The sequence below is a fragment of the Poecilia reticulata genome, linkage group LG17 (assembly GCF_000633615.1).
Source record: "Poecilia reticulata strain Guanapo linkage group LG17, Guppy_female_1.0+MT, whole genome shotgun sequence".
In the NCBI taxonomy this organism is placed as follows: Eukaryota; Metazoa; Chordata; class Actinopteri; order Cyprinodontiformes; family Poeciliidae; genus Poecilia; species Poecilia reticulata.
In genome coordinates this window covers 9,610,825-9,621,126 of record NC_024347.1, presented here as the reverse complement: position 1 = coordinate 9,621,126, position 10,302 = coordinate 9,610,825, and the positions used below count along the sequence as shown (strand labels likewise).

Genomic DNA, 10,302 nt, shown 5'->3' with positions numbered 1-10,302 from the left:
CAGTAACTCAGGATTGTTTATTGTAATGGATCCTGTATTTGCCTTTGAATGTTAAGTTTTATACTTGAATTTTTTGGCAATGTTAGGTTTTATTTTGACTCTTTGCATTATTTAGCCGCTTCAGAGCCTTCATATTTTCAGTTTGTTAAAGATAGTATTATTGATAGCAGTACAATTTGCACAATGCCCGTTGTGTTTTCTTGGAAAAAGTTATTAAAAACAAGTTTTTGTCTAAATTAAGGTGAATTCATGGTTCCTTTTTCCATATAATGTAACCGGTAGTGCTTATGATTAAAAAAAATAATTATGTGATCGGTATCGGTGATCGGAATCGGCAGGAAAAAACCTGATCGGCACATCTCTATTATTTAGCTTACCAGCCATTATTGTATCTATTCAGAGCTCCTCTTGAGGATAACTGGTTTCTCTTCTAAACTCACAAGTCTTTCTCTGATGTTCATCTCTCGCTCCTCTCCTGGCATTTGTTGTTTCGAGCCGATGTTCTTTCACCGGTATGGGAGAGTTGCTTAGCTAAGCTCTCCTTTGGCTTTATCAGGGGGACAGGCAAACCACGCTCCTTCATGTCCTTCGTAACCCTCTGATAAAGCCGTGTTTCCCCCTCATAAAACACTCGTAGTTTAGCGGGGAAAGGAGACTGGAAGCGTTGCTTTGAGGCCAACTGTTACAAAAACAGTGCCCCTGGACTCGCACAAGTCACAAAATTTTACCCGGTTCAGAGTCAAGTTCACGTTGCAAAATAGAGGATGGCTGCTGGCTAATCTGACTAATTCATGGAGGAAAGTGGAGTGAGACACTCAGATGTGAGTCATTAGAACTCACATCTGCATGAAAAGCGACTGCAGGAAGAAAAAAAGTTTCTGTAAACATTTAGGTTATATGTGCAAGGGCACATTGAGCTGCATGTTTTAGCTCATATTGTCTGTTTAACCAACAGAAGAAAACTCGATGCTTACCAGGATGTGAAACAGATCTCAGCAGAGGAGGCTGTGAGCAGAGAGGACATCCATGCTGCATTTATCTGTACTGAGAATGACTCTCATGAAGACTTTGTCAGGTAACCTAAAATCTGGTATTTACACATGCAAAACTGTCTTTAATTCTTTTGCCATCAATGTCACATCCTGGCTCAGAGATTCCGGCAGAAAAGAGGAAGAACACACAAGACAATACTTTATAGATATTTTATAGAAAATAAAAACTGTTTAATTTGATGAACTAGTAAAATCAGTCGTGTAAAGCACTTGTCCCCGACCCCAAACCCCCGGGCCGAGGACCGGTACCGGACCGCAAAAGAAATAATTAAATATTTCTGTTTTATGAATTGTTTGAGTCTGAAAAATCTTTTATTTTGAAAATCCTTTAACAGGATTCTCTCGGTTATGTCTTGCGTGCCAACATTGAGGCCACAAGCAGCAAAATCAGTAAGAAACAGAAGTCTTTGGAAAGTTTCTTTGTGAAGGGGGAAAGGCCTAGAGAAGAGACAGGAGAATGGATTTATCCCAGACTGTTAGGTAATTTCCACATTCCCAGCCCGCTCTGCGTGATATGCAGCGACCGGCTCGCTAATGAGGAAATGAGACCTTCAAACTGCTTCGTCACGTAGAGACCAAGCACCCTGTGCATAAGCAACACTTCGGGTGTCATTGTCTCCTATCACTCCCAGATGGGACCGTCTCGTTGCAGGGAAACAAGTGCAGGGCTCCCATTGCCGTTATTATGAGTTAAAATTTTCATGAAAATAAAATGTTCGTTTTTGTGGCGCTTCTGTATCTTATTTTGAAGGTGTAAATGTTACCATAGCGACCAGAATCAGAGAGCGTTGGGCCATTGGTCGAGATCAGAGGAGAGGAGTAGAGCCTGTGAGTAGGCATGTCCTGATAAACGATAAATCAATTAATCGCACGATAAATTAAACCTATCAACCTCATTTTAATTATCGGCTTTATCGTCTCTTCCTGCCATTTTTTTTTTCTTTCTGTTGATGTCACTGAATGAAAAAAGGCTCAACTCCAGTGCTCTGCACTGATCCTCCCTTCCTCATTTCCTTAGTGTAATGCCCAGGGCACACTACACGAGTTGTCGGCCCATTTTCAAAACCTGAGAGACACATTAGCCGACAGAAATCCTAGGTATAACGGTTTGATCGGGTTCGATCGTGTCGTGTGGTGCCAACCACATGGGCACAAAATAATGACTACAAGTAAAGTTAACTAATTTTAAAATCAGGCATTAATCAATGCTTTACTAGAATCTACCTGTGATGCATGTGGCTAGAGTCAGTGTCAAGTCCTGACTGAATGAAAATTATCATAACCTATTTATGTCACATTAACGAAGAACAGCTGAAAAGTTACTGGTTTAATCAACTGCGGTAGCATTTTAGCTCCAACTCCTCCCCTTGTCATTTCTATATTCTTTGCACGAAATGTTGAATAAATATTAATGTTGTTTCCACATATAATCTCCAATGTCCACTGGATTTTGGGTTGCGTCGTGTCAGCTGTTTGGGATTCCCCTCAGTAATTTCCCTCAGAAAGCACGGAGGAGAATCCACGCTTTCTGATTGGCTACCTGTCACATTCAGCATTAAGCTCCCAGTCGGGGAAAACCCCTGATTTAGATCGGAGTGGCCACGATGATCTACCGTAACACACCACACACTACAGGATGATCGGTTACGAAATCACCAGTGACAATCTTAGAACGGCCAACGTTCTAAGATTGTCGTAAGGGGAAAATAGGGGCAAAAAATTGTGTAGTGTGAACTACTGAATTAGGTAGTCGGATGTGCCCATCTTCTCTATTTAAATCTAGTGATTACTGAAGGGCAATATAGTATACAGACTTCATAATCTGCACTCTTTTGGTTGAATGCAGTATTTATTTCCACTTTCACTTTTCGTTGCTTAGTTTTTATTCAAGTACGTTTTTTGTTAATGGAGACTGAGAATCCATTTTATTTTTGTCTTTGGTTGTTTTGTCGATTTAGTTTCAGTTCCAGTGGTGTTCTTTTGAAAATAAAGTGCATCTATCTATGGCAGGAAATCGCATGCATTATTAGTCATTTCCATTAAATCAGTGTCAAAAGGTCTTGAACAATATCGTTTATCACAATTTTTTAGACAATCGCTCAGCAAAATTTATCGTGACAGGCCTACCTGTGAGTCTTAAGTCTGGTTCACACGGCACGATTTAAGAATTGTCCCAAAGCTCTGTGAGAGTATATGAGCCGATAAAAGTACAACAGGTTTGATCAGTTCTTGTGTCCAATCACATCCCGATTCCAGAAGAAAATCCTGTAAAACCCCCAACATACCATACGTGAATTTAGAATAAAGAAATATGGTTGATGATGTAAAAACAACAGTGATAGTTTGTGGACTCATTTTAAGCGATAAAAAGTGAAACAAAAAAGGCGATGGATAAAAGACAGAGGGAGCAGCTGCTCTACTTGCTGTATGTAATGGAGGTGAATTATGTTTCTTCGTAGTTAACATTTTTTCTTACTCTGTGTTTAGATTGTTTTCCATTTTGTCGTTTCATTTAGCATCACTGCTTAACTATATAATTATGTATTCACTGTTTTATATGCCCAATGTTAGATGGAGGGGTAATGCACCACACACTGCAGGATGATAGGTTACCATTATTGCAAGTGACAATCTTAGAACTTGGAACGTTCCAGTTGTCGTAAGGGGAAAATCGTTGCCTAAAATTTAATATGGTGCCATGTGAACTGGCACCATATTGTGGCACCGCTGGTTTTAGCGGGCACACAGACATGCAGAAGCCTTGTCTGACGGTTCACACACACAGCCTCCCTCTGCCTCTCGCCGGGCCGCAATAAAATTGTCAAGCTTTGACCGGTCCGTGGTGATAAAAAGGTTGGGGACCACTGGTGTAAAGTATCAGTGAATGTAAATGCATCCCCAGGCAAATGAGGGGAATGACGGGGCCATTAAAAGACAGTTGGCCGATATTTTTATATTTCAGAGTTTATTGAACATCATAATTTAAAAATAACAGTAATAAAATAAATAATAAACATCCAAAGGAGTAATTAAAGCATGAACTTGCCAAAACCCAGCCCTTTTGGCTATTTTGAAATGTTATTGGCAATATTAGTGTTTGGAATATAACAGTTTAAAGGACTGCTTGGATACAACAGTAACTGTGCTGCAGTATATCTGGTGCCATGCATTAAAACTCTGCCAGTGTTGTATTTGGCTAATTGGATGAAACTATTACTGTTTTTTAAGCTCATGTCTCACATTGACCTTGGTGCCCTGATCTTAGAGTGCAGTGAGCTTGGTGGGGAACATGTGATTATGGAAAAGCTTTTGTACATTTCTTTAGTAACAGATTGACCTTTTTTTTGTATAGATATATTTATTCAGAATGTACAGTGATCCCTTGTTTTTCGCGGGGGTTGCTTTCCGAAAAGTGAAATCCGCAAAGTAGTTGCCTTTAGTTTTTACAATTAAACAGCATAATTAAATACGCTACATTGAAACCTAAGAACAAAACCTGTTTTCAGGTCAGTGGATGTGCGTGTGCATCAATCGGGCCTTAATGTGATCCAGAGTCATGTTGTTAAAACATCTCCTCCAAGCTGCTTTGCGAGATTCACAGCTGTATCTATGGCAGAGCGATGGATCTCGTCAATCCAGCCTCCGGTCGGGTTTTGCACTTCCTCTGGCCACAGTTTTTTCCAGCAGGCATTCAAAGTTTTCAGCTTTCATCTCCTGAATGGCCAATCCGTATTACTTGTATTTAAATACCGTAACGTAATAACGTTACGCTACATGTGTGCCAATAGGCACACAGGTAGAGAAGGAGCTCGGAGACTGTTTAGCCAGTTAGGATGCAGAACACAATGCACTGTGAAAAAAAACTGCACATAAACAATCCGCGAAGCAGCGAGACCGCGAAAGGTGAACCATGTTATAGCGAGGGATCACTGTACAACCATCCAAAATCTACATCCAGTGCACAATAGTACATTAATTTTTTTGATTGAAAAAACAAACTACAAAAATAAAACCCATCCACCCACTCTTTCCATGTAGCAACACATAGAGTAAAAATTACATTACACATGATATATTTTTGAATGGCCAGAAATAAGAGAAAAGTAATATAACAAAAATATTAAAGCCGCAAGCGTCATTGGAGGCGAAGCGCGCCGAAGGCCTATTGGCAACCGTGGGGGTTCCAGCACTGCCACTCTCGCCACCGCCGATGCTCTCACGCAGTTCCCGCAGCCGTCTGCCAGGCGACACACACCTACATCTTCCGCATCGCTACCTGATGATGCACAAGTGCAGTCGATCTGAATTGCAATTTCAAACTATTGGGTTCTTTTGAGGCTGACAAAGGTCAATCCCAACAAGTTTACTGTAAATAAGATGAGGCATGTATGATTTAGAGCAGTCTTTCTTCCAACACAAAGAAAGACTTCTCTAACTGCTCTAATAGTTCCTTCCAATAGGTGACTTCCTGATGGAAGGGGGCGTGGTGGCTAAAGTGATGTCACCAATTGATCAATTGAATGTGATGAGCTCTGCACTGTGATGATTCCAATGAAGTTGATGCAGCTGGGAGCTTATATGGGGAACTTATTCCATCTTGATGTTTAATGGAGAATGGCCAGATTTGAGGCTTAGCTACACCCATATGCTTTGACATAGAAAAATTTCTTTGATAACTTTTGACCCTCAGTGTCTCAAGATTCTGTTGTCTGAGTTTGAAGCCTGGATCTCAAAAGCTGTAGGACGAGTTCGCTCAGATACGACGTCAATAAAATAGACAAAATGGTGGCTTTGATCCAAAATGGCTGACTTCCTGTTGGGTTTAGACCATGGCTCCAAGAGACTTTTTTGTAGGTCCTGACAAGATACACGTGTACCAAGTTTCATAATTGTGGGTCAAAGCATGACTGGTGGGTGATTTTTAAAAATATTCTAGGGGCGCTGTGGAGGAATTAGACCACACCCACCAAATATTGCACTGGATTCCTGTCGGGAGGTGGACAATGACCGATCTCAGTGAGTTTGGTGCAGCTGGGCTGAAACATGTGGAATCTAGAGCCAAACGTATGGTGGCTCTGACTTTGCTGTGCTGCCATGGCCACGCCATCCACTGAAAACTCTTTGTGCTTTAAAGCAAGTGAGACCAACTTATTATAAGTCATCTCACACAAGATCATCCTGATTAGGTCAAGAGAGCCAGAGTTGGAGCTTTAATAATAAAAACAAGAATAAGATATCCTCCGATTACAATAGGCCTTCGTCAGCGCTTTGCTGCTTGGGCCTAAAAAGTATCATTTTTTTCTAATGTTGGGATCAATTTAGGAAAAGTCATAAAATTTCAAATTGGCTTGTGTTGTCTTGCGGGTCGCTTTGGACCTGCAAGACAACACAAAGGTTAACTCACTCTTCTGTCCAGGATGTTTCTGCAAGCAGGGAAGCACGTCTGTGTGGAGTATCCCATGGCCCTGTCTTACCAGGCTGCTGCTCAACTGTGGGACTTAGCCCAGAAAAAAGGTGAACTCCATTACTTTTATAATTCACCTGTTTGTTCAAGGTTTTAAAATGTATCACCTCTACCCAAAGTGCAGTAGATAATCTGCAAACATTGTTTTTGAAATATTAACACCATTTGTTTTTGGTCTACAGAAGAAAACTGTAATAGCAGCTTCTGATTTTCGTAAATGACAAAAATATTCCCAGAACAGTACAGACCGAACTACTGTTCACTTCCTGTTCACTTCTCGCACACTGCAAAAACTGAAATCTTAGTAAGATTAAATATCTTAAATTAAGGAGATTTTTCTTGTTTTCTTTCTTACAAGATAATTTTTCTCACCAAGAGGGGTTTATGTTAGAATATTTTTCTTATTTTAAGTGTTTTTGTACTTAATTATCTCAGTAAGATGTAAAAGCTTGATATTAAGAAAATATTACTTATTATGAATATGTGCTAGAATCTAGAATATCAATATTTACCAATCAAACTTCAAGTCTAGAACTTATTTTATATAAGTAAAATGTTCTTATTTCAATCACAGAAAGAGAAATCACATACTTAATGAAATGTCTTCAGATAATTAAAACAGACTATGTCCAAATTGAATCATTTGTGTTATTGCCAATAAAAAATAAATAAATAAAAAAAAACATGAATTTATACTCTTGTACAAGTTGGCAGAGTGTACTGGAAATTATAATTTAATATTTAAACGGTTGACATTTAACACAACAATTTCAGAGACAATATCAGTTTATATATCAAGATAATTCTTGGCATGTTTCCATCTGCTATGGACCTTCTTAATCTGATCTTCTTGATGCAAGATGTGAGACCTCTTACTGACCTATCATGAAATTTCTGTTGATGTGTGATTTGAAATGGCTGGTATTCCACACAATGAGATTAGAATTAACAATATTGATTAGCTCAATGTCATGATAAATATTTATATTTTGGGCCCTGCCCACGACTCATCACAAGCAAAACCTTATTCTTCTGGACTGGAAGTGAACGGGAAGTGAACCTGATTACCTCCCGCCCAGGGAAGTGAACACGTTGAGAAGTTTTTCTGTTTGTCTGCAGGGGTAGTTCTACATGAGGAGCACATTGAGCTGCTGACAGAAGATTACAAACAGCTGAAGAAAGAAGTAGAAGGGAAAACCCTGTTGGAAGGTTCTCTTCATTTTGCTGGTAAAAAGCAAAACCTTTATTTGCGCTTCAGACTTGTCAGAATCATTATAAAGCACAAGAATACTTATCTTTTTTTCTCAGGTATCGGCATTGGCATTATGATATTGTGACTATATATATGTGTGTATATGTCTATTTAAAATTTGCTTCCTTGAGAATCAATGAAGATAAAATAAAAAAAAAACTAGAAAAACTAAAATACTGCTGTATTTTGAGGAATGGAAGAAATGACATTAAAGGGGGCCACAGATATTTTTGAACTTTACATACATTAACTGTCCCTGTTTGCATGCTCACCATGAACCAACTACGAGGATGTCGTCCTTTCTCTAAACCTCACACTGGATTTAGACCGGGGTGGGCAATCCTGGTCCTGGCCGGTGTCCTGCAACTCTTAGATGTCTACCTGGTCCAACACACTTGAATCCAACAGCTGAATCACCTCCTAAGTGCAGTCAAGTTCTCCAGAGTCCTGCTAATGACCTCATTATTTGACTCAGGTGTGTTGAAGTAGAGACACATCTAAAAGTTGCAGGAGACGGCCCTCGAGGCCTGGAGTTGCCCACCCCTAATTTAGACTGATAGATTCAAAGCTTGATCCCTTGCTTCCCTTCCTGCTTTAAATTCTGGTTGTGTTGAGTAAAAATGTTAACGACTATTTTCTTTTTGTTATTTTTATTTTTGCATTTCAAAAATACAATAGTATTTACAACATGTATGTACAGGTGATTAAAGATCATGTTTAAAATGAAACCTTTACAACTATAAAATGCAAATTGGAAAGACGAAAGAAAAAAGCCTTTGGGATCTTTTGGAATTGATCTAACTATATTTTAAAAAAATAAAAATACCATTCATTGATTTTTGAAGTAGGTCTTGTTCTGTCTCAGGTGGAGCACTGAAGCCTGGATTTGGTTTTCCTGCATTCAGTGGAATTGCTCGCCTTTCGTGGCTGGTTGATTTGTTTGGGGAGCTTTCAGTAAGAGCGGCAACTTTTGAAGAAGACGCCGAACAAGGCTACAGCAAGATGACAGCACAGCTGCTAACGTCTGACAGCAAGTTAGATATCTTTTTTCTTACTGCATTTTTGACAACAGATCCTTTAACATAAAAATGAAAAAGTTTCCTGGCTAATTAGGACATCAGAAGACAGTTTTGAGTAAATTGTGTTGGCAGAAGCCCAGTGTTCTACTGCTTATATAGTTCCACTTCATTTCCTTGCAATATCAACTGTATATTAAAATTGTACTATAAATGTCCACTCAATAAGTTGCAAGCAATAAGTTGCTTTTGGTGGGTTTTAGCTTACTGGCTAAAATTTCCCTGTCCAGTGTGTTTAAAAGCAACAGAAAAGGAAATTTTCTATATTGATGAATCAGTTATGCAGACCATGTGCTGACCTCAGCATCTGCAGCATTACTGGTGAGGTATGCAATAGTTCCACAGAACCCAACAGGAAATATGTTTTTTTTAACAGAATGAATCAACTGGTGAGACTTTTTGTAACAACCTGGTTAAACATTTTTGATTTAAGTGTTTAATTATTACCATATAGGACTGCCTTTTTTATAGGCCTGTAATTTTAGCCTTACTGAAAATTCCAAGTAATGTAACAATACAAATGAAGAAAAACCTTGCAAATTTTCTGTAAATGTAATAAAATAGAAAATTTGTATGAGGAGAAAGTAGGGACATTCCTACATTTATGAAAACTATAAATGGCTAAAAACCTAAAGGTTTATTACATAAGGTCAGTGAGATAGGCTTGCTTTGACAGAAGCTGGCCTGATTAGTTGCAGTGTTATCATTAGAATCATATTAGATTGTACATAATTGATTTTAAGTATAATTAGCTTGAATAATGAATAATCTCATTAGATGTTTTTGTCTTGTAATAGTACCTTGAGATGACATTTGTTGTGAATCAGCAATACATAAACCCACAAAAATTGCATGGACATTTAGGCAGGTTTGCTCCCAACTGTTAAAGTGGGAGTTACAGCCATGTTGATCATGGAGCTGTTGGAGGTCATCAAAATGGCCACTGGGCAAGTATGTTTATAAGGGTCTCTGCAAACAATTAACTGAAAAAATTGACAAAACCTTTTATTAAACAGCTTCAAAGACTTCAAATTACTTGAAATTCAGTGGAGAAGGACAGTGACAAATCTCCAAGCAGACACAAAAGCGATCTTTAAAACAAATGGAGATCAATCGAGAGGAAACAATAAAGGATGCTTCTTCAGTTAAATCCACAAATGTGGCTGAAAGAACAAAGATACAGTAATTTTAAACAAACAATAGTCTTAGATTAGCGTTCTCAGCGGGGACTGTACCGCCCCCTGGTGGGTGTTCAAAGGACGGCAGGGGGCGCTGGTGGAAATTTTTTCAAAAGGGGGGCGCTGGGAGTCCTTTGCGCCAAGGTAAACTTTACACTTTAAATGCACAACAAGACCCCGAAGACCCCTATGATGAATACAAACTTTGGACTTCGTTTTCCCTCTCCTGGACGCGGGTCACCGGGGCCCCACTCTGGAGCCAGGCCTGGAGGTGGGGCAC

At 39.1% G+C, this 10,302-nt stretch overlaps 1 protein-coding gene across 4 annotated transcripts in view; it reads left to right on the top strand.

Annotated features, from left to right (window-relative positions):
* Positions 1-10,302, top strand: part of blvra (biliverdin reductase A) — a 53,746-nt gene that overhangs the window by 31,660 nt on the left and 11,784 nt on the right. For 3 of the 4 annotated variants that reach the window (XM_008433529.2, XM_008433527.2, XM_008433530.2), the window contains exons 3-6: positions 956-1,075; positions 6,469-6,566; positions 7,636-7,743; positions 8,634-8,802. In XM_008433529.2, the coding sequence (XP_008431751.1) occupies positions 956-1,075; positions 6,469-6,566; positions 7,636-7,743; positions 8,634-8,802 (495 nt within the window). The remainder of the gene's footprint in view (positions 1-955; positions 1,076-6,468; positions 6,567-7,635; positions 7,744-8,633; positions 8,803-10,302) is intronic. The other variant, XM_008433532.2, reaches the window with a different exon arrangement.